Source organism: Oncorhynchus gorbuscha, linkage group LG20 (assembly GCF_021184085.1).
Source record: "Oncorhynchus gorbuscha isolate QuinsamMale2020 ecotype Even-year linkage group LG20, OgorEven_v1.0, whole genome shotgun sequence".
NCBI lineage: Eukaryota > Metazoa > Chordata > Actinopteri > Salmoniformes > Salmonidae > Oncorhynchus > Oncorhynchus gorbuscha.
In genome coordinates, this window is record NC_060192.1 from 28,014,227 (window position 1) to 28,038,507 (window position 24,281).

At 42.1% G+C, this 24,281-nt stretch overlaps 1 protein-coding gene across 6 annotated transcripts; it reads right to left on the reverse strand.

Moving 5' to 3' along the window:
• Positions 1 to 913: 913 nt before the first annotated feature.
• Positions 914 to 23,784, reverse strand: LOC124007562 (MAP7 domain-containing protein 2-like). 6 transcript variants are annotated; one of them, XM_046318226.1, is made up of 18 exons: positions 23,313 to 23,784; positions 20,267 to 20,374; positions 19,440 to 19,550; positions 19,141 to 19,218; positions 18,205 to 18,368; positions 16,479 to 16,578; positions 14,863 to 14,943; positions 7,649 to 7,770; positions 7,392 to 7,507; positions 6,849 to 7,306; positions 6,581 to 6,731; positions 6,270 to 6,432; positions 5,976 to 6,080; positions 5,785 to 5,844; positions 5,489 to 5,540; positions 3,171 to 3,741; positions 2,546 to 2,808; positions 914 to 2,380 (listed from the first exon to the last, which is right to left on the reverse strand). In XM_046318226.1, exons 1-17 carry the CDS (start codon positions 23,362 to 23,364, stop codon positions 2,550 to 2,552), a joined length of 2,751 nt encoding a protein of 916 aa, XP_046174182.1. In that variant the 5' UTR covers positions 23,365 to 23,784; the 3' UTR covers positions 914 to 2,380; positions 2,546 to 2,549. The 6 variants fall into 6 exon arrangements, with proteins under 6 accessions (XP_046174182.1, XP_046174178.1, XP_046174183.1 ...); XM_046318222.1 differs by having other exon boundaries at positions 916 to 2,380; positions 6,252 to 6,432; XM_046318225.1 differs by having other exon boundaries at positions 917 to 2,380; positions 6,252 to 6,432; positions 19,449 to 19,550.
• Positions 23,785 to 24,281: the final 497 nt, after the last annotated feature.

Consider the following 24,281-nt stretch of genomic DNA (forward strand, 5'->3'; position numbering starts at 1 on the left):
CCTTTATCTTGCATTTCAAAGATGGTACAAAAAAAATACAAAGAAACAATTGATATTTTTCTTTGTATTTTATTTTACCAGATCCAATGTTATATTCTCCTACATTCATTTCACATTTCCACAAACGTCAAAGTGTTTCCTTTCAAATGGTATCAAGAATATGCATATCCTTGCTTCAATGCCTGAGCTACAGGCAGTTAGATTTGGGTATGTCCTTTTTGGCTAAAATTGAGGGGCGGATCCTTAAGCGGTTTTAAGAAGGAAAGAAATCCACAAATTAACTTTTAACAAGGCACACCTGTTAATTGAAATACATTCCAGGTGATTACCTCATGAGCTGGTTGAGAGAATTCCAGTGTGTGCAGAGTGTGAAAAGCTGTCATCAAGGCAAATGGTGGTTATTTGAAGAATCTCACATTTTGATTTGTTTCACACTTTTTTGGTTACTACATGATTCCATATGTGTTATTTCATAGTTTTGATGTCTTCACTATTATTCTACAATATAGAAAATAGTAAAAATAAAGAAAACCCCTTGAATGAGTAAGTGTTCTAAAACCTTTGACTGGTAGTGTACATTTTGCAAAAATGTCAAAAAACCTGTTTTTGCTTTGCCATTATAGGGTATTGTGTGTAGATTGATGAGGGGGAAAAAAACAATTTCATACATTTTAGAATAAGGCTGTAACGTAACAAAATGCAGAAAAAGTCAAGGGGTCTGAATACTTTCCAAATGCACTGTATATGGCTAAACCTTTCCACATAATTGGAATGACACCTAAAGTGCTATAGCCAATAGGATAAGAAAAAGTCAATCAGTTGGTAGAGGCATCGGGCTGTTTTCTAACAATTGATGAACAATTGATTGTAGGATGAAATTGGGTTGGTACACTGTCTTTGTACAACATTTTTGCAGTGCAAACATCATTAGTTATTATCAAAGGATTATACAGGACATGAAACCATTAAGACATTGGTATTTACCCACTGGGCACACACTGGCTAGTCTTGTTTTTGACATTTCATATTCAGATTTTTATCAGATATATTTAGGTGGTTTTGTGACCAACTGTAGGCATTCAGATACAACAATACATTATTGTTTAAAGGTTTATTAATAGTACTGATATTTATCATCTCATGCTAATGATCCATGCACAATGTCTACAATAGTCACATTTTTTAATTCATTGCAATACTGCTTTAGTTAGAGATACGACAGACACAGTAGGTTTGAACTGTTAATAGCATTTCTTCTCTTTAAAACTGATTTTCTACATCCCTGGTTGCTTCGACTTCAAGTAAAAAAATCTTGCCTTCTTCTGGTGCATTATTTCTCAAAACACAATACAGTCATAGTGGAGCCAGTGGCTGTCCACTCACATCTGTGCATATACACACCAAAAGTACTTCATTTTGACAACACAGCCAACTGGATTCCATCTTACAAAGCCATTTAACATTCAAATGATACCAGCTTACTGGTTTCAGACTTTTGAAGGATCAGGCACAGCTCCATACTTTGTTGATCGAGGAGGAAAGAGAGAACAAAACCTGCAATGCACGGGTTGGTGACAATCTGGATTATACTGAGGAATGTTTCTGTACAGCTTCTTTATTTTGACTTTTGAGTTGCAGTAGGGCCTACTATTTGACCTGGGTTCAAGTATTATGGCACACATGCTACAATCCCAATCGCACAGCAGGTTGGACACATACATTATGACAACAAGCTTAAGTCTTTTGGGAGTGAATTATGTCCAGGGAGATACAAGCTAACCTGAGGCATCCACAGCCAGAAAACGGTGGACTTTTCAGTGGAACAATCTAATTGAAAGATCAGTACATACTAAACTACAGTGGGTGGATACAGACCAGTATTAATATTTAAATCATTAAAGGAACAATACTCTTGTCATTAGAGGACCAATACTGCAGTAGCAAAGGCAACTTACTGATATGATTCTCTACATGGGTGTGGGGTCTTGCTTCATGGGCACTTTGTTTCATTGAGACAGTCTCTCTCACGCACGCACACACACACATATGTTTCAGACACTAACAACAGCTCTATGCAGTACATGACATGACACAGATAGCTATGACTATCATCAAGGTATTATCTGAGAAGTACAGTAAATCTATGAATATTATTGTCACTTATGCTCCGTGGTCCAAGGCTATAAAGACAGATGTATTGTAGGAGGTTGAAGGTTAATGGACATTCAAGGTTGGAGACCAACAAGGAGGATCAAAAACTACATTCAGAGTGCTTTCTCTCTCTCATCTCTAGAGGTGCCAGATTTCCATCCTCAATAACACCAGACAACATAGATGCTTTCCCCCTGCTCTCTCCATCATGGCTTGCCAGTCCAGGGCTCTGAAAAGAAAAAGGTCATCATAAGATTCTGTGTGTTTGAGAGAAGCTAGTGTGGGCGAGCTACTGTATGTGACAACTTGCGTTTGTGATTTAAAGTGTGTAAACATGCACCTGTGAACATTCTCACAGATTCACATTCTCATCCTCACATAAATGTTTATGTACCGGACTACTGGATGTTGAACTTGTGTGAGGCTGGAGGATGAGATTGGATGAGCTTGGAATCGGCACCGGGGCTGCAGAGCCCCTCGATCAGGTTCTTGTTGCAGTCTCCTAGGCTTCCCATGGGGGAGAGTTTGGGGTAGGCCACATGGCCCGTTAGGTCCAGCAGATCTTCCAGGGCTCGGGCATTACTTATGCCATTGTGCTGGACCTCATTGACTGGGGAGTACTCTGGGATGGAGACAAGCTCCTCCTTGGAAACTGGGCTGAGAGAGGACAAGGGATGGAGCAAATTTGTGAATTTCATAATGGTTATTCCCTCGATGGTATACTACTATGGAACATGCTGCCCTTGAGTAATCGAGGGCGGATATGAGGTGAATAATACATGCGAAGCCATTTTCATTATCAATATTCCTCAGGGTATGACGAAGTGCTGTGGAAAAGCTCAGAATAGGATTCTGTTGATACAAATTACCCTAATATGCCCTGAGGGTAACACACATAGGTAGCTGGTATGGTGGGCAATACATATGCAAATGTTCATACAGTTCCATTTATTGAATCAGTTATACGTACATCATCATGTATTCCTGTAGATAGACATGGCCTTGCTCTGATGGCTTACCTGACCTCCATGGACTGCACCTCGTCATACACCCCGCTGCTTTTCACAACCAGAGGCTCCAGGTTGATGAGTGGGGGTGGGGGTCGGCCCACCGGTAGGGACGCCATGGACGGTTTCTTGGGCTGCACCTCTTGTGCGATTGTCTGTGTGGCCAACTTCACATTTACTTGGGTACACTTCTGGATTTTGAGTTGAGCAGTCACTTGGCTGCTCACCTGGGTTTCCTCCGGTTTCTCCGGTTTCTTCACCTGTACATTCTCTTGCTGGTTCACTTTGGAAGCGACCCGTCCCTTTACAAAGACACTCTCTTGCTTAAGAACCTGGGCTTCACCCTGTCCATTCACTTGGGCGGTCTGTTGTTTATTTATTTGTTTAGCGTCCTGTCCCTTTTGCAGATCAGTCTTCGGTGGGGTTACCTGGTAGGTGGCTTGTCCCTTCACCAGGACACTGTCCTGCTTGTTGACATGAACAGTGACCTGTCCATTAACCTGAGACTCAACCTTTGGGTTTTCTTGCACATTCACCTGAGCATTAGTTTCAATCTTCATCTTTGAGTTCATTTGCATTTCCCCTGTAGAGAACAAAATTATCACATTGCACAGAACTATTCCCTGAGAAAGAGCACCACAAGACCTGACCAAGGACGGCTTAAAAATATGCTAAATATACACAAATCCCATGCCTCCCCTAGAATCATGTCAGAATTTGTTAAATCCCTGGCCAATATTACCCCTTGAAATTGTCCCATTCCTTAACCTATATGCACTACTGTGGCAACATATCATACATGACTACATTTGTGAGCCAAGAGGGGTTCCCAAGATCAAGTAGACAGGCAGATTTGCTTGTTTTACATCAGCTAATCAAATAGAACAAGAAATGCAGATTGGTCTTTCTCTTCAATTTCATTACATTTTCTAAATACTGTATGTATTAGGTAACAACACATCCGCAACGCTGAACATTAACACGGGGGCGCCTTAGGGGTGCGTGCTCAGTTCCCTCCTGTACTCTCTGTTCACTCATGACTGCACAGCCAGGCACAACTCCAACATCATCATTACGTTTGCTGATGACTCAACAGTGGTAGGGCTGATCACCGACAATGATGAGACAGCCTATAGGGAGGAGGTCAGAGACCTGACCATGTGGTGCAAGGACAACAACCTCTCCCTCAACATCAAGACAAAGGAGTTGATTGTGGACTACAGGAAAAGGAGGACCGAGCACGCCCCCATTCTCATCGACGGGGCTGTACTGGAGCAGGTTGAGAGCTTCAAGTTCATTGGCGTCCACATCAACAATAAACTAACATGGTCTAAGCACACCAAGACAGTCGTGAAGAGGGCACAACAAAACCTATTTCCCTTCAGGAGGGTAGTGCGTACAGCCCAGTACATCACCGGGGCCAAGCTTCCTGCCAACCAGGACCTCTATACCAGGCGGTATCAGAGGAAGGCCCTAAAATTTGTCAAAGACTCCAGCCACCCTAGTCATAGACTGTTCTCTCTGCTACCACACGGCAAGCGGCACTGGAGTGCCAAGTCAAGGTCCCAGAGGCTTCTAAACAGCTTCTACCCCCAAACCATAAGACTCCTGAACAGCTAATCAAATGGCTACTCAGACTATTTGCACCCCTCCCCACGCTGCTGCTACTCTCTGTTATTATCTATGCATAGCCACTTTAACAACCCTACCTGCATGTACATAATTATCTCAATTACCTCGACACCGGTGCCCCCGCACATTGACACATTGACTCTGTACTGGTACCCCCTGTATATAGCCCGCTATTGTTATTTACTGCTGCTCTTTAATTATTTGTTTTTCTTATCTCCTACTTAAAAAAAATTGTTGTTGTATTTTCTTAAAACTGCATCGTTGGTTAAGGGCTCATAAGTAAGCATTTCACTGTCAGGTTATTTCACCTGTTGTGACAAATAACATTTGATTTGATGTTCAACCTTTCTAGTGAAAAATAGTACGGATGAAGTTACATGCTGAGGGCTGCATTTTGGCAGGAATAGAGGAGTTATAAATAGCCAAAGACCTTGAACATAATCTAGGATGCAGAGCGAATCCAATCCTCTCCCGAGGACAGGTATTGGAAAAACACTGCTAAATTACAGCCATGCAGGAGTCTCCTATGTTGATGGAAAAGTACTGGGGTCTCTCACCCACCATGCCCAGACTACTTTCTGTTGCCACTGGGTGGGACTCCTATACAACATGCTTTAGTAAGCATTTATACATTCATAGGGGGTATTTCCTGCTCGGGCAGGCAGAGTATCAGTGGGTGAGTGGAATGGATCACCTACCTGGTGGTGAGACAGGCTGAGGCAGAGTATCCACCTGCCCTTCCTCATTCTGCTTCAATATGGAACAAAGATGGAGGCAACATTATTCCACAGCAAATAAGAACAAGATGATGTACAATACTGTGTAGTAATCAGGACGCATAAACCAATGTATCAACAATGATACAATTTAATCCTGATAATGATCACAACATAGATATAAAAACAAAAGACAACACATGGATAATACAACAGTCAGCAGGTCCCTTCCTTGAAGCGGTGCAGAGCTATGAGAACGGCAGGCATGTCTACAGTACCTTCATCTCAGCCTGGTTCTCATCACTCTTCCTCGTTCTCTTCATTATCTCCTCAATTCTCTGTGGGGATTGCATCAACACTTGATTAAGGACCGGTCCAGACTTTGATGACGTGTATTGAGCGGTGAAAACTGAGTTTCAGAGAGGCTGATTTATTCAGTAATAAGCATTGAGTTCTGAGTCATAAAAACCTTCTTCCGCAGATGTCTCTCCTCTTCTTGTTGTAGCTTGAGTATCTCTCTCTCCTGACGCTGACGCTCCGCATCCTTCTGTGCCTGTAACTCGGCCTCCTCCTTCTGTATTGATGAAGATGGAGGATTTATGCTTGGAAGTGAAACAACCCATGTTAAACATGCTGTGCAAACAACCCATGTTAAACATGCACCAGAGTAGACCTTCTGCATATCACCATACAGACAGTCACAACATAGTGACCCCCCCCCCCCCCCCCCCCACCCCCCCCCCACCTCTCTGTCCATCTTGACCTGTAGCTCCTTATCCTGGCCCTCCCGCTGCAGTTTCTCCTCTTCCTCCCACGTCCTACGGAGGTCCTCCTGTCGGCTCCTCTCCTCCTCAGCCCGTCGAGCCTCCTCCTCCTGCCGTGCTCGCTCCTCTGCCTGTCTCCTCCTCAGCTGCTCCGCCTTCAGACTGAGTGACACAGAGACAGACATGATGACTTGCAGTATATGCCATCAGTCACATCCACAGACACGCAGACGCACCATCTGTCCGTCATGTACTGACAAACAAAGAGACGCATGGTGACACTAACCACTGAGACACACAGTCTCCTTACCGCTCATCCTCCTCCTGCTCACGACGTTGTTTCTCCTCCAGCTCCTTCTGCACCCTGGCCAGACGCCTACGCTCCGCTAGCAGTCTAGATGCTTCCTCTGCGCTTGTCGTTCCAGCAATTCCTTTTCCTGTTGGCGTCACTGACGATGGCTCTGTCACAAAGATAAAGGCCCAAATGTGTGTGCATTGAAACTCGTGCCCTTTTGACAATGCACTGGTAGATGTACTTAAATATTGATATACACAAAACGATTGGTAAAGAGTCTCACCTGTGCTGTTATCTGTATTCAGGTCGCTGCAGGCGGACTTTGGCATCTTCTTGTCTGGATTGTCTATTTTGGAGGCTTTCCTATCAGCAGTCTCAGCCATAGGACTCTTCTTATCAGGGTTGTCCTTCTTTTCAGAAATCTCACCTTTGAAGTTCTTACTGGGGGTCTCAGTTTTTGGGAATCTCTTTTCTGGGGTCTCAGTGTTAGACAGTTTTTTTTCAGCGGTGTCGGCTTGAGAAGACTTCTCAGGGCTCTGAATATCAGACATCTTTTTCACAGGGGTCTCTGGCTTGGAGACATTTCTGTCACTGATGTTGTTGTGCCCTTTGGCTTCTTCAACTTGTCCGTCCTCCTTCTTGTTGCCGTCGGCAACCGGGGTGGTGGGTCTGTGCCTGATGGGAGAAGAGTGGTACTGGCGCACAGTGCAGGGAGACTGGGTACAGCTCTTAGGCATCAACCTAGCAACAAGAAAGACATCATCACCCTCTGTCACAGTAACTAGGACCGACCACATGGATTCAGCAGCAGGACAGCGAGTCTTACTTGGGGGTGGCGGGGGAGGCTGAGCGTCTGGTGAACGTGGCTGGGGATTCTGCTCTTCTCACAGGGGAGCCTGTCGCCGGGGAGCCAGTCCTTCTCTCTCTGCGCAACCTCTCCTTCTGAAAACACACCAGAGAGAATGTCAGTGTGTGTGCATGTGTGTGTAATCCTGCCAACATGGCCCTGCCAACATGGCCCTGCCAACTCTCACTGGTTTCTGTCTATTCCACAACCAAGTGGGTAGGTAAAACAAGTCTGACCTTGGGGGTTTGAGGGGTGGAGATAGACCCCCCTGCTGACTCCTCTGGAGAGCCCTGGAGCCTCCGTCGATTAGCCCGGCTTGGCGAGCCCTGATAGGGTGACCTGTGGGGGCTGCAGGGAGCTACACAATGACAGACATCAGACACTCAGAGGTCAAAGGATAAAATCAAATTAAGATGTATTGTGGTCAGAGGAGATACAATGATGGTAATTCCATATTTTCCACAGTATAGGTATGGAGGAAACTAACTATATTATCCATTTTTGTAATGAATCATACAAATTATTTTGTCTTTTCGCATGGTCATATGTCGCAAGTTAGAGTGATGTTTGCACAATCCCCCACAAATACATCACGAATACTATATAAATTGGCATTTAGAAAATAAAATAAAAACACCCACACACATTACTACTGCCATATTTACATTGGTGTAGTGGAGGGTAAACATTGTTTACTCACCTTTTTTTATTTCACACGAGCGTTACAGAAAAATGTATTGAAAGTACTGTGTTTATCCACCTATTTTGTTTACCACTACATCACTGTACATTGTGTAAGGCATGCGATGTTAAGCAACACTTTTGTGAAGCATCTTAGTGTGTAGGTATTTTGTCTCCTTGTCACTCCAAAACATACACAGAAACAAAGTAGACAGCTGTTACACACATACTGAATACACACATTTAAACACATCTATACCCTCAGACACATACATTCAAAAAAGCCAGACCTAGACATAAATAAAGTAATCAAATGTCATGTCTATCGGCAGAAGTAGAAATGCTGCCATGCAGTCCCTAGTTTCTACATCACTAACGCTGCATGATGTCACTGGTGTGTTACATTTACTGCCTATGTGCAAAAACCTGTCGGTCCAAATGTTTTGTCTAGCTGCTACCTGTGCATCGGTGGCAGGGCAGATGGAGGTCTGCTGCACTGTGGCACTGGGCCATAGAGGAGTGAGTGTGGGTAAGAAGGCGGTGGACCATCAGGCACTCCACAGAGTTCATGTGACAGCGCTGGGCTGATGGAGGGGTCAGGGGTCAATGGAGGAGTTGGCAGGAGAGGACGGAGATGAGTATGACGAACAAAACAAAATGCCATGAGGGACATGAGACGGAGAAATTAAGGTGCTGGAAGCAGAAGGAGAAGTGGAAGGGGGCTAAGAATGCTTGTTCTAGACTAGTGAGTACTGTACACCCGGACAATGGAAAAGATCTATGGGTCTGCCTCAAAAATGTCTCATTGGCATTTGTGATGACACCGACAGAAGTAGCTATTAGCAGTGAGGGTGAGAGTAGCAGTTTCCAAAGTCATAGTGTTTAGGTTAGTAGTAGTAGCATTGATAGTAGTAGTAGTAGTGATAATAGTACTAGTACTAGTAGTGGTGATAGAAGCCACAGTAGCAGTAATAGTAGTAATAGTGGTGATCGTGGTAGTACTAGTGGTGATAGTAGTAGAAGGAGTATTATTAGTGGTGATAGTAGTAGAAGGAGTAGTACTAGTGGTGATAGTAGCAGTAATTGTAGTAGTAATAGTGGTGATAGTAGCAGTAATTGTAGTAGTAATAGTGGTGAAAGAAGCAGTAGTAGTAGAGGTAATAGTAGTAATAGTGGTGATAGTAGTAGTACTAGTGGTAATAGTAGATGGAGTAGTAGTAATGGTGATAGAAGTAGTACTAGTGGTGAAAGAAGTAGTAGTAGTAGTAGTAGTACTAGTGGTGAAATAAGCAGTTGTAGTAGTAGTACTAGTGGTGGCACTAGCAGTGGTAGCAGTAATAGTAGTAGTAATAGTGGTGATAGTAGTAGATGGAGTAGTACTAGTGGTGATAGCAGTAGAAGGAGTAGTACTAGTGGTGATAGTAGAATGAATAGTAGTAGTAGTAGTAGTAGTAGTAGTAGTAATAGTAGTAGTAGTGGTGATAGTAGTAGTAGTAATAGTTATAGTAGTAGTGGTGATAGAAGTAGTAGTAGTAGTACTAGTGGTGATAGTAGTAGTAGTAGTACTAGTAGTTGCAGTGATAGTAGTAGTAGTAGTAGTGGTGCTGATAGTAGTAGAAGGAGAAGTAGTAGTAGTACTAGTAGTAGTAGTGGTGATAGTACTAGAAGGAGTAGTAGTAGTAGTGCTGATAGTAGTGGAATGAGAAGTAGTAGTAGTAGTGGTGATAGTAGTAGAAGGAGTAGTACTAGTGGTGATAGTAGAAGGATTAGTCGTAGTAGTAGTACTAGTAGTAGTAGTGGTGGTGATAGTAGTAGTAGTAGTGATAGTAGTAGTGATGATAGAAGTACTAGTAGTACTAGTGGTGATAGTAGTAGTAGTAGTAGTAGTAGTTGTAGTGATAGTAGTATTAGTAGTGGTGATAGTAGTAGAAGGAGAAGTAGTAGTAGTAGTGGTGGTGGTGCTGATAGTAGTAGAAGGAGTAGTAGTAGTAGTAGAAGTAGTAGTACTAGTGGTGATAGTAGAATGATTAGTAGTAGTAGTAGTAGTACTAGTAGTAGTAGTGGTGATAGTAGTAGTACTAGTAGTAGTAGTAATGGTGATGGTAGTAGTAGTAGTAGTGATAGTAGTAGTGGTGATAGAAGTAGTAGTAGTACTAGTGGTGATAGTAGAAGGATTAGTCGTAGTAGTAGTACTAGTAGTAGTAGTGGTGGTGATAGTAGTAGTAGTAGTGATAGTAGTAGTGATGATAGAAGTACTAGTAGTACTAGTGGTGATAGTAGTAGTAGTAGTAGTAGTAGTAGTTGTAGTAATAGTAGTATTAGTAGTGGTGATAGTAGTAGAAGGAGAAGTAGTAGTAGTAGTGGTGGTGGTGCTGATAGTAGTAGAAGGAGTAGTAGTAGTAGTAGAAGTAGTAGTACTAGTGGTGATAGTAGAATGATTAGTAGTAGTAGTAGTAGTACTAGTAGTAGTAGTGGTGATAGTAGTAGTACTAGTAGTAGTAGTAATGGTGATGGTAGTAGTAGTAGTAGTGATAGTAGTAGTGGTGATAGAAGTAGTAGTAGTACTAGTTGTGATAGTAGTAGTAGTAGTACTGGTAGTTGTAGTGATAGTAATAGTAGTGGTGATAGTAGTAGAAGGAGAAGTAGTAGTAGTAGTGGTGCTGATAGTAGTAGAAGGAGTAGTAGTAGTAGTAGTAGTAGTAGTAGTAGCAGTAGAAGTAGTAGTACTAGTGGTGATAGTAGAAGGATTAGTAGTAGTAGTAGTAGTACTAGTAGTAGTAGTGGTGATAGTAGTAGTAGTAGTAGTAGTAGTAGTAGTAGTAGTAGTAGTGATAGTAATAGAAGTAGCAGTAGTACTAGTGGTGATATTAGTAGAAGGAGAAGTAGTAGTAGTAGTAGTAGTGGTGATAGTAGTAGGAGTAGTAGTAGTAGTAGTAGTAGTAGTAGTGAGAGTAGTAGTGGTGATAGAAGTAGTAGTAGTACTAGTAGTTGTAGTAATAGTAGTAGTAGTGGTGCTGATAGTAGTGGAATGAGAAGTAGTAGTAGTAGTGGTGATAGTAGTAGAAGGAGTAGTATTAGTGGTGATAGTAGAAGGATTAGTCGTAGTAGTAGTACTAGCAGTAGTAGTAGTAGTAGTAGTGGTGATAGTAGTAGTAGTAGTAGTAGTAGTAGTAGTGAGTGAGTAGTATTGGTGATATAAGTAGTAGTAGTACTAGTGGTGATAGTAGTAGCAGTAGTAGTAGTAGTGATAGAAGTAGTAGTAGTAGTACTAGTGGTGATAATAGTAGTACTAGTGGGGATAGTAGTAGTTTGTAATACTAGTGGTGATAGTTGTAGAAATAGTAGTAGCAGTCATAGTAGTTTTGGTGATAGTAGTAGTAGTGGTGATAGTAGTAGAAGGACTAGTAGTAGTAGTAGTAGTAGTAGTAGTAGTAGTAGTGGTGCTGATAGTAGTAGAAGGAGAAGGAGTAGTAGTGGTGATAGTAGTAGAAGGAGTAGTAGTAGTAGTAGTAGTAGTAGTAGTAGTGGTGCTGATAGTAGTAGAAGGAGAAGTAGTAGTAGTACTAGTAGTAGTAGTAGTCGTAGGGGTGATAGTAGTAGAAGGAGTAGTACAGTGGTGATAGTAGAAGGATTAGTAGTAGTAGTACTAGTAGTAGTAGTAATGGTGATAGTAGTAGTAGTAGTAGTAGTAGTGTGGTGATAGAAGTAGTAGTAGTAGTACTAGTGGTGATAGTAGTAGAAGGAGTAGTAGTGATAGTAGTAGTGGTGATATAAGTAGTAGTAGTACTAGTAGTTGCAGTGATAGTAGTAGTAGTAGTAGTAGTGGTGCTGATAGTAGTAGAAGGAGAAGTAGTAGTACTAGTAGTAGTAGTAGTGATAGTAGTAGAAGTAGTAGTAGTAGTAGTAGTAGTGCTGATAGTAGTGGAATGAGAAGTAGTAGTAGTAATGGTGATAGTAGTAGAAGGAGTAGTACTAGTGGTGATAGTAGAAGGATTAGTCGTAGTAGTAGTACCAGTAGTAGTAGTGGTGGTGATAGTAGTAGTAGTAGTAGTAGTAGTACTAGTGGTGATAGTAGTAGTAGTAGTAGTAGTAGTAGTAGTTGTAGTGATAGTAGTAGTAGTAGTGGTGATAGTAGTAGAAGGAGTAGTAGTAGTAGTAGTAGTACTAGTAGTAGTAGTGGTGATAGTAGTAGTACTAGTAGTAGTAGTAATGGTGATGGTAGTAGTAGTAGTAGTAGTGATAGTAGTAGTGGTGATAGAAGTAGTAGTAGTACTAGTTGTGACAGTAGTAGTAGTAGTACTAGTAGTTGTAGTGATAGTAGTAGTAGTGGTGATAGTAGTAGAATGAGAAGTAGTAGTAGTAGTGGTGCTGATAGTAGTAGAAGGAGTAGTAATAGTAGTAGAAGTATTAGTACTAGTGGTGATAGTAGAAGGATTAGTAGTAGTAGTAGTAGTACTAGTAGTAGTAGTGGTGATAGTAGTAGTAGTAGTAGTAGTAGTAGTAGTAGTGATAGTAGTAGTGGTGATAGAAGTAGTAGTAGTACTAGTGGTGATATTAGTAGAAGGAGAAGTAGTAGTAGTAGTGGTGATAGTAGTAGAAGGAGCAGTAGTAGTAGTAGTAGTAGTAGTAGTGGTGATAGAAGTAGTAGTAGTACTAGTAGTTGTAGTAATAGTAGTAGTAGTGGTGCTGATAGTAGTGGAATGAGAAGAAGTAGTAGTAGTGGTTATAGTAGTAGAAGTAGTAGTACTAGTGGTGATAGTAGAAGGATTAGTAGTAGTAGTAGTAGTACTAGTAGTAGTAGTGGTGATAGTAGTAGTAGCAGTAGTAGTAGTAGTAGTGATAGTAGTAGTGGTGATAGAAGTAGTAGTAGTACTAGTGGTGATAGTAGTAGTAGTATTAGCAGTAGTAGTAGTAGTGATAGTAGTAGTGGTGATAGAAGTAGTAGTAGTAGTACTAGTGGTGATAATAGTAGTACTAGTGGGGATAGTAGTAGTTTGTAATACTAGTGGTGATAGTTGTAGAAATAGTAGTAGCAGTCATAGTAGTTTTGGTGATAGTAGTAGTAGTGGTGATAGTAGTAGTAGTGGTGATAGTAGTGCTGATTGTAGTAGAAGGAGAAGGAGTAGTAGTGGTGATAGTAGTAGAAGGAGTAGTAGTAGTAGTAGTGGTGCTGTTAGTAGTAGAAGGAGAAGTAGTAGTAGTACTAGGGTGATAGTAGTAGAAGGAGTAGTAGTGGTAGTAGTAGTAGTAGTGGTGCTGATAGTAGTAGTAATAGTAGTAGTACTAGTAGTATTAGTGGTGATAGTAGTAGAAGGAGTATTAGTAGCAGTAGTGGTGCTGGTAGTAGTAGAAGGAGAAGTAGTAGTAGTACTAGGGTGATAGTAGTAGAAGGAGTAGTAGTGGTAGTAGTAGTAGTAGTGGTGCTGATAGTAGTAGTAATAGTAGTAGTACTAGTAGTATTAGTGGTGATAGTAGTAGAAGGAGTAGTACTAGTGGTGATAGTAGAAGGATTAGTAGTAGTAGTAGTAGTAGTAGTAGTAGTGGTGATAGTAGTAGTAGTGATAGTAGTAGAAGTAGTACTAGTGGTGATAGTAGTAGTAGTACTAGTAGTTGTAGTGATAGTAGTAGAAGAAGTAGTACTAGTAGTGATAGTAGTAGAAGGATTAGTAGTAGTAGTAGTACTAGTAGTGGTGATAGTAGTAGTAGTAGTAGTAGTGGTACTAGTAGTAGTGGTGATAGATGTAGTAGTAGTACTAGTGATGATAATAGTAGTACTAGTGGGGATAGGAGTAGTAGTAGTAGTAATACTAGTGGTGATAGTTGTAGAAGTAGTAGTAGCAGTCATAGTAGTAGTGGTGATAGTAGTAGTACTAGTGGTGATAGTAGTAGTAGTAGTAGTAGTAGTACTTGTGATGATAGTAGTAGTAGTAGTAGTAATACTAGTGGTGATAGTAGTAGAAGGAGTATTAGTAGTACTTGTATGTAAAACTGGTGGACTACCTGTTCCTGTACATGTTGAATGGCAAATACTGCTTGTCACTTCATTATTATTGGGTTATGTTTTCCAAATACTCATGGGGATAGGATGGGCTCTCTGAAATACAAAATATAACACTGAGTATTTCAATGGGTTATATTACAGATTGGTAAGATGCAGAAAGAAACCTTGCGAATGTCAAACCTCAACCAAAGTGTTGTGACTGAGTGACATATGCTTTCAATGAGGAGCGACAAGGAGGTTTCAAACAATGAAAAGGAGGAAGTGAAGTGGTGTACATGTGCCGTGGCCCTAATGCCTGTCCTTTCCTAATGGATCTCTTGTTCACTTTCTTCTCTGTGTATCCTTAAACCCTACATCTCTATTGTTATCCCTTGCTGTCTCTTTTGCTCGACCCGGATTGACTTGCAAGTGCCAAAAGACTAAGATATCAAAATAGCAAAGCTGAGCACAAACACCTACACATACCCTCACACATACACACGTAAAAAAAATATTGATAAAAGCAGCAATTATACAACATCAATGTGCACTTGTACATTAGTAATTGTTCCAGGCACACAACTCCTCCCACACACCCTCATGCTTCCAAATACACTTTCTGATTTAGCTGTTGCACATGCATTCTGGGAAATATACATAAAACCTTTGAGTCGGCATGACATTTCCCTAAAACCAAACAGCCAATGAGAGCAGTGGTCACTGTGGGGTGGAGAGCAGGATGGGGGACAGGGGATTGGTGGACCGAACGGGAGGGGTTCATAACATTACCGGATTCGCTGGCAGCAGGAAAGGGGGCGGCGAGTTCATGGGGAAAGGTGGAGGCGGGGAGAGGGGCATTCTCACAGTCACCTATAGGCAGCGGGCGGAGCAGAGCAGAGAGAGCACAGCGTTATGGCCAGAGCTGCCACTCATGGCTTTACCTGATGACCCCCTGATATACCTGTGCACCCAGCAGGGTGCTCCGGTAGACAACTGTCTGGGGAAGTAAACCCATGCAGCAAGGCTGGAGGCAATGAGCAGGCCAGGGAGAAAGACTCTCTCTCTCTCACATACACACCTTTATCCTCCATATACATGTATCCCTCTATGACCCAATCCAAATCACATGTACAAACACATTCAGAAAACAGTGTAATAAACATCAGCATCTACATTTAGAACATTATGTTTCTGTATCTCAGTCCTCCATCTTAATCCATAAAGAACACCAAACTCCCAGTGCCCCATCGAAATGAAGTCATCAATACCTGACTCAGGAAAGAAGCCCTCAATAATGCCCTATAAACCAGCAGCACGTATGCTGTCAATTCTAAAACTGTCTGCTTTGCTCCCCTCAGGGTTGACTGGACGGATTACTATTTCCACGGTTTACGACAGGTCTGGGACAGGCAGGCACAGGGACATCACAGTCTGACCTTGAGTCTAGAAGGGTGGAGGAGAGTCATAAGCTACCAGCAGCTTCCAGAACAACACCTATCGTGTGCCCGTTTATCTGATGGACTGCTTGTGTGCTAGTTTATCTGATGGACTGCTTGTGTGCTAGTTTATCTGATGGACTGCTTGTGTGCTAGTTTATCTGATGGACTGCTTGTGTGCTTGTTTATCTGATGGACTGCTTGTGTGCTAGTTTATCTGATGGACTGCTTGTGTGCTAGTTTATCTGATGGACTGCTTGTGTGCTAGTTTATCTGATGGACTGCTTGTGTGCTTGTTTATCTGATGGACTGCTTGTGTGCTAGTTTATCTGATGGACTGCTTGTGTGCTAGTTTATCTGATGGACTGCTTGTGTGCTAGTTTATCTGATGGACTGCTTGTGTGCTTGTTTATCTGATGGACTGCTTGTGTGCTTGTTTATCTGATGGACTGCTTGTGTGCTAGTTTATCTGATGGACTGCTTGTGTGCTAGTTTATCTGATGGACTGCTTGTGTGCTAGTTTATCTGATGGACTGCTTGTGTGCTAGTTTATCTGATGGACTGCTTGTGTGCTTGTTTATCTGATGGACTGCTTGTTTATCTGATGCTTGTTTATCTGATGGACTGCTTGTGTGCTAGTTTATCTGATGGACTGCTTGTGTGCTAGTTTATCTGATGGAATGCTTGTGTGCTTGTTTATCTGATGGACTGCTTGTGTGCTAGTTTATCTGATGGACTGCTTGTGTGCTAGTTTATCTGATGGACTGCTTGTGTGCTTGTATCTGGTAGAGTGGAGAACTCCAAATGTGTATCCTATAACTTTAGAAGCCACAAAGGGACATGCCAAATTGAATTAGCCTAGAACATTTAGTGCGGTTCCTCCCTCCCTCTCACCATTTCTCCTTCCAGTCACTGATTCATCATTCACACCTCATTGTACTCCTCTCCATCTCCCAGTTGTGGACTCACCCTGTGCTCCTCCAGCTCCGCCCCATGTCCAGCGTTTGGGCCTTTGCTCTAGCTGCAGGCTGCGTTCCAGGGAGCGTTTCATCAGAGCGTCCAGTCGCTCCTGGTTGTTCCGTTCCAGGACCGGGAAGACAAGGGACTCTATCACTGAGCTGCTCCCCTGGACCTCCCACGAGGACCAGGCTGGTCGCTCCATAACCACCACCTCTCCTCTTACACAGCACAGTACAGTCTCACAGCACAATCTCACTTTACCTCATAAGGCAGATAGAAAGAGAGCACAGCTGCCTGGGGACTCCACCCCTCCAATCACATACACATGTTGACACAAAGACACTCACACAGTCAATCTCCCAGCATGCTCCCTTCCTCCTTTATCCTATACCCCCTCACTCTATTCTGGCCTCCTGTTCTACTCAGATTTTCCCCAGTAAATCATCTTTCATCCAAGCTAGTTAACCCTTCCCCACCCACAGTGTTGCCATGGTACACAGAGCAGGAGACAAAGCCATCTGGTGGGGGATCAACCATTGCCAACATTTCTCCATTTACAATTATTCCACCTTTTCCTCCTATATATCCCTGCTATTGCTTTTAATTTCTTCCAATCTAACACAGAAAAATACATGGACATGCACCAGCAATATGAACTACACACACAGATGAAGCCAGCACTATAGCAAATATTTGAATGAGAATGACACTGCAAAGATTCAATAAAGGGTGAAAAGAAAGTGAAGAATCTTAGCAACACAGAAACGAAAATCCGACAACAGGCTCCTCCTGTTTTTCTATTGGTCTAAAATGACATCATCCAGAGGAAATAATCCATCCAATAGGAACACACACCACACACGCACACAATCGATCCGGGTGAGATTGATGCCCAGGTAAATGCTGTATCATCCGTCTCAAAAATGCATGATCTTATGAATATTAACACTTTTATAAAGATAAAGAGAGCAGACAAAAATTATAATTCATGTTATTTCATTCCACTTAGACTTACTTAATTCTCTATAACATACATGTTTATGCTAGGTTTGAAGGCTAAACGGTGGAATCAATGTAGGCTACAAATCCTTAAAATAAATGGACCCGTCTTTGGAAAGTGGCAGTGTGTGACATGGTTTGAAAAGACAAAGCTGCCAATGTCGTCGTGGCTGAGTAGATATTTTGGGAAGCATTGACAAATTGAGAGCAATGACAAAGCAGGATTAGGATCAGATTAAACAAATGGAATGGCAGAGACATTCATTGATTAGGCTGATGAGGTCACTGAGATTTACATAGAGATCAATACCAATGGCATCAGCTTCCCAGAAGCCAGTGTTGACTGGTATGCAGGGTGGGATAGACAAGAGGGGGTGGGTGAAAATCCCCATTACCTAACAGAGCAGAGGTCTATCCAATATTTGATTGGGAGACGACATTAAGTTCTGTGATTAATGAACTACATGATTTGAGTGAATTTAAGAGCATACATTATGTTCCTGCTTATCTCTCTCTCCAAAACAACGTGCCACAGAAGGATTTCAACTTCTGGCTGTTGGGGCTATTGCTGCACATGCCACACACACACATAGAAACAAAAACAGAGCATACAAACTGAATAATAAACACACAAAAATGGAACTGAAACTGAACTGAAGCTGAAAGAGCTGAGTGTGAGCACAGAGGGAACTACATCATGCACTGGAAGATGTAGTGGCTAAGTGGTGAGTCTGACCTTTTCCTCCTCCAGCCTCTGTCTCCTCTTCTCCTCCACAGCAGCTCTGCGGACCTCCTCCTTCTGTCTCTGTTCCTCCAGCTTCCTCCAGCGCTCCTCCACGGTACGCTCATACTGCAGCTGAGCCCGCCGCTCCTTCTCCATGATCGCCTGCTCTCGTACCGCTGGAAACACCAACCAACACACCCAGATTACCACCCTCTCCAACACCACTTTAAGAACCAATCTTTGTTCCTGAACTGGAAGTTTTATGGGGCAAAATTATAGAACACTTCTGCTAATCTGCTGTAATAAATTATACAACATTTCTGCTAACACGCTATAATAAATTATAGAACATTTCTGATAATCTGCTGTAATAAATTATAGAACATTTCTGCTAATCTGCTGGAATAAATTATACAACATTTCTCCTAATCTGCTGGAATAAATTATACAACATTTCTCCTAATCTGCTATAATAAATTATAGAACATTTTTCCTAATCTGCTGGAATAAATTATACAACATTTCTCCTAATCTGCTGGAATAAATTATACAACATTTCTCCTAATCTGCTGGAATAAATTATACAACATTTCTCCTAATCTGCTGGAATAAATTATACAACATTTCTTCTAATCTGCTGGAATAAATTATACAACATTTCTGCTAATCTGCTGGAATAAATTATACAACATTTCTGCTAATCTGCTATAATAAATTATACAACATTTCTACTAATCTGCAAAAAATAAATTATACAACATTTCTACTAATCTGATATAATAAATTATACAGCATTTCTGCTAATCTGTTATAATAAATTATACAACATTTCTGCTAATCTGCTATAATAAATTATACAACATTCCTGCTAATCTGCTATAATCCAAATATTGGCTTCAATAAAATATGATTTCCATCAGTCTAAATACTGACAGGAACATCACTTACCTAAACCTTTATCTCTTTCCTCACGTCTCTCTTTGGCTAAACGCACCCTGTCATCTGTCCTCAGATACCCTTCCACATCTGAGGGAATGAGATATAAAGTGATATGAAATGGGATTCAAAAAGAGAAACAGACAAGCTAGACAGAAACAGAGCAAGGAGAGACATTCAAATAGATAGTGAGGGAGAGATGTGCTTATAAAGAGGACCCTTGAAGATCTTAAGCAGCTTTCATATCTAAAAAAAGGGAAAGATTCTGTATGGGAGCTAACAGCCACTGTGGGGGTGAGAGTGTGACTTACACTGTTTACCTGCATGATTGTTAGTGTTGTTGCCTGGCAGACGTAAAGGGGAGGGGAGCCCATTGAGCTGGGGCTTCTTCTCTATGACCAATGCTGGGCTCAGCACCTCGTCTGATATGGGAGAGATAACAGTCCCCACAGTTTATCAGCAGAGGAAAGCAGTGCTATACATAGCACTAAACCACAGTATTGGATGCACTGTATGTGTCATCTCTGTAGGGTCCGAACGGTTTGACCTACAAACTATGACCACTCTATGGAAAGAGTGGTCATACCAGAGTGGTCATACCAGAGTGGTCATGCTCTACGACCCCCACAAGCATCATGGGACTCGTCTGAAGTCGCTACAGTTAATCTGCCAGTGGGCTACACACTAATACAACATGTAGGGTGTTTTGCTCTAGGACACCCACAGGACTCACAAGACTCGTCTGAAGGTCCCCTGGTACCAGTTAAAAAAATTATCACAGTATACTGTATATGGAGACTGTTTTACGCCAAAAATACTTCAATACATTTTTTTTTTTTACTGTTTCCTGATATCTCTCAGATATAAGACAGACACTTCACAACAAACATCCTTTAGATTTTGGGGTGGGACTATCTGTTGTTCCATGTAGTGAATCTGTTATTCAATGTGATTGTATGGGCTAATAGCAGTAAGGACTATCTGTTATTCAATGTGTTTGTATGGGCTAATAGCAGTAAGGCCAAATAAATTAATTATTAAAGTAATTCTGTAATGCAACTTTTCAATTCAGACAAGTACCCAATAAGCACCCAATACATATTTGTAAATGTTAAGAGTGTGAGTTGGAGCAGTTTACTGTTTTTCATAGCTGGGCTCCCTGGATGAAGTACAACGCGGGCTGGGGAGCCTTGGCTGTTGCTTTGGGGTCTCTTCTCCGCAACTGACGGTGGAGTCAATCCTTCGGCTGGAGAAGGGAACATGTGTGTCAAGCGAAAAGTCTGAATAGCTATTGTATGTCAGTCGAGGACAAATAGCAGCCAGGCCATTGATCTATTCTGTACTAGATTAAAAACAACAGCCATAATCTGTCCCTGTTACTTACGCATCACTCACCAAAATCTAATACAGCTCACAGTCAAGGAGAAACCTATCAAATCACAACATTGGGTTGTACACGGCCTATAATGAAAGAACTGACTTTTGGGAAACTAGGAATTAGCCTAGATACTGAGGGGTGTTTTCGCAGACCCAGTGTAAGTAAACCTATAAATGAAAAGGCACTTTCGATTGAGACTGTCCATATCATGCTTTTAGAGTATAGGCTATTAACTTAAATCTGCCAGGACAGGCCTTATAGGTAGGCAACTAACAAGAATACCTTTTCACTGGCCAGGTCACATGTCTTTAACTATTGATAAATGGTATGTGTTCTGGTGAGAAACCATATGTTTCAAGTCCCTGATTTGATTTTTAAATACATGTCTACCCTATGAAAACAAAATAAGGCCTCAAAAACCAGATGTAGCTATATGCCTTTGATCAGCCCTAAATTATAAGCTACTGGGCAATTTTGATTGGACATACTCAGATCTAGCTAAGGAATGCTTAACTCCTCGGAGAACGTAGTTGAGCGTTCCTTAGCGAACACAGATCAGGTTACATCATGGGTTATTTGAGCCTTGATGATGACATTTGTACCAGTAACTGAAAACAATTACCTTGGACACCAAAATCTAGGCAACGGTTAAAATTGACCCAAGAATTTAATTGGTGGCGTCATGCACCCTGTCCATAGGTTGGTTTCAAACAGCGGAAACAGCCTTTTCCTGCAATCTAGAGCCATGTTTAATTCTATGTCAAAAAAATATATGTTTATGTTTCTGCATATCTAATCATACCTTTTGAGCTGTCTGTGTCATCCAGACTGGTGGTTCTCTTTTCAAACTAAATGCTTTAGCAGAGATGCTTATCTGCATCTCTGCTAAAAAATCGTTTTATTTGATTTTATTCAACCTTGATTTACAATGGCAGCCTACTTGTAAAGCCCCCCCCCCCAGCCAAATCCGGATGACGCTGGTACATTTGTGCGTCGCCCTATGGGACTCCCAATCACGGACGGTTGTGATACAGCCTGGGATCGCACCTGGGTCTGTAGTGACAACTCTAGCACTGCACTGTCTAAGACAACTGAGTCAATCGGGAGTCTGGGTAAAGGATTAAAAGGAATGTGAGTCTTATTCAGTGAATTTAGTAATTGCTTGATATTTTAAAGTATACGGCTATTCGGCTATTTCAGCCACACCCACTGCTGACCGGTATATAAAATAGAGCACACAGCCAAGCAATCTCCATAGACAAACATTGGTAGATTGGCATTAGTGAAAAACTGTGACTTTCAACGTGTCACTGTCATAGGATGCCATCTTTCCAACAAGTCAGTTCATCAAATTTCTGCCCTGCTAGTTAATGTGAAGTGGAAACAACAACGGCTCAGCCGCAAAGTGATAGGCTACACAAGCTCAAAGATTGGGACCGCCGAGTACTGAAGCGCATAGACACTCCCTATCGAGTTCCAAACTGCCTCTGGAAGCAACATCAGCACAAGAACTGTTCGTCTGGGGCTTCATGCAATGGGTTTCCATGGCCGAGCAGCCGCGCACAACCTAAGATCCCCATGTGCAATGCCAAGAGTCGGTTGGAGGGATGTAAAGCTCGCCACCATTGAACCCTGGAGCAGAGTAAACATTCTCCAGAGTGATGAATCATGCTTCACCAACTGGCAGTCCGATGGACTAATCTTGGTTTGGTGGATGCCGGGAGAACACTACCTGCCCGAATGCATAGTGCCAACTGTAAAGTTTTTTGGAAGAGGAAATATGGTTTGGGCTAGGCCCCTTAGTTCCAGTGAAAATATATCTTAACGCTACAGCATACAATGGCATTCTAGACGATTATGTGCTTCCAACTTTGTGGCAACAGTTTGGGGAAGGCCCTTTCCTGTTTCAGCATGACAATGCCCCCGTGCACAAAGCAAAGTCCTTACAGAAATGGTTTGTTCGAGATTGGTGTGGAAGAACTTGAATGGCCTGCACAGAGCCCTGACCTCAACCCTATCAAACACCTTTGTGATGAATTGGACCGCCGACTGCGAGCCAGGCCTAATCAGCCAACATCAGTGCCCGACCTCACTAATGCTCTTGTGGCTGAATGAAAGCAAGTCCTCGCAGCAATGTTCCAACATGTAGTGGAAAGCCTTCCCAGAAGAGTGGAGACTGTTATAGCAGCAAAGGGGGGACCAACTCCATATTAATGCCCATGATTTTGGAATGAGATATTCGACGAGCATGTGTCCACATACTTTTGGTAATGTAGTGTAGATAGAAAAACTAGCTACTCTAACTTCATTGATAGCCTGAAATGGCTTATTAGTAGCTAGTTGTGAGGTTGGGAGACTGGGAACCTATCTGGGCTAAATAACACCAACTTCATAAAATGACTAGGTGGCTAGTAGCATTACAGAGAAACAACCCAAAAATAAAAATAAAACATCTAAAATTAGAATACAATTTTTAAACAGGGGGTTACCTGCCCCTGTGCCCCCTATTGGCATGACGCCTCTGGCACAGAGACAATCAATTTGGCAATCAACAAAGGTGCAAGTTGTCCTTTTGATGTAACAATAATTAACTGTTTAGGCAACTGACCTTCAATACAGTCAACGATATTTAGCATAGGCTATATAGGCTACATTAGGAATGACTGAAGACTACAATGAAATGCAGTTTGGGGATACAGTGATTTATGCGCGTAGCCCTATGCCAATGTTATAGAACCCTTGACAAAATAGGCTACAGTGGAGAGAAACATTGGATATTGTAAACAATAGACGTTAACGGTTTTACCTAGCTTACCTGTCAAGGCGCTGGACGCTGTATTGACTGCCTTCTCCGCCATCGTCGTAGTCACTAGCGGATCACCCTCAAATGTATGGGTGCAATGTCAAACACCCCGCAGCAAAAGGCTCCAAATCAAGCCGAGGGAAACCGCATCGCCAGCTTCTACCTTCAGGCGCATGAGAACATATGCTGCGCTGTCGAGGGATGTATCTGTTTTCCACTGCCTGCAATATGTGCGCTCCCCCGGAACGGTGTACAGGCGGTCAGGAGAGCAGTAGGATATTCGGGTGAATGCGGTTACTGAATGAGGCAATAGGCTGCTGTTTAGTGGACTAGTTTGAAGGTCAAAAGTGTTCGTGGCTAGGTATCCTTGGATAACTGTTGGGAAGGAGGGGAGAAAATTATGCGCTCCAGTTCAGGGAGTAGAGCTGGATAGAGATGATGTGCGAATATTCGACAGCGCGTCAGTGCCTCGCCAGCCGGCTCCGCATTACATCATTGATGGAGGGACAAACTGTAGCCTAAGCAAATGCATGAAGTAGGCTAAAATCTAATTATTGAATTGCATTTAATAGCATTATACGTTGCCATTAAATAATTGGATACATGATGGGAGTGGGACAGACAGTTGTTTCGTGCGTTTTATTTTCCATTGGGCAATATTTTGGGTGAAATAATACCTTTCTTAAAAAGCCCAATATGAATTTGGAAATAGATAACTGATGTCTTAATTTTATTATTAATATGCTTTCTTCAAATAGGCTATTAGTGAAAAACATTACAATGACAGCGTCAAAACTTTTGAATAGATGTGTCTCTGATCCCCTCTGCCCAGAGACGTGAGCGTGGATTAAGTGGTGCGCAGCATCTGAGCAAGACTGGGTACCCTGCGGCGGTCTCGCTCCAGACTCAAATTAACCTCGCCCGGTACTGTCAGTCTGACTTTGTAGCAAAGCCAGCCAAATTATGTGCGTG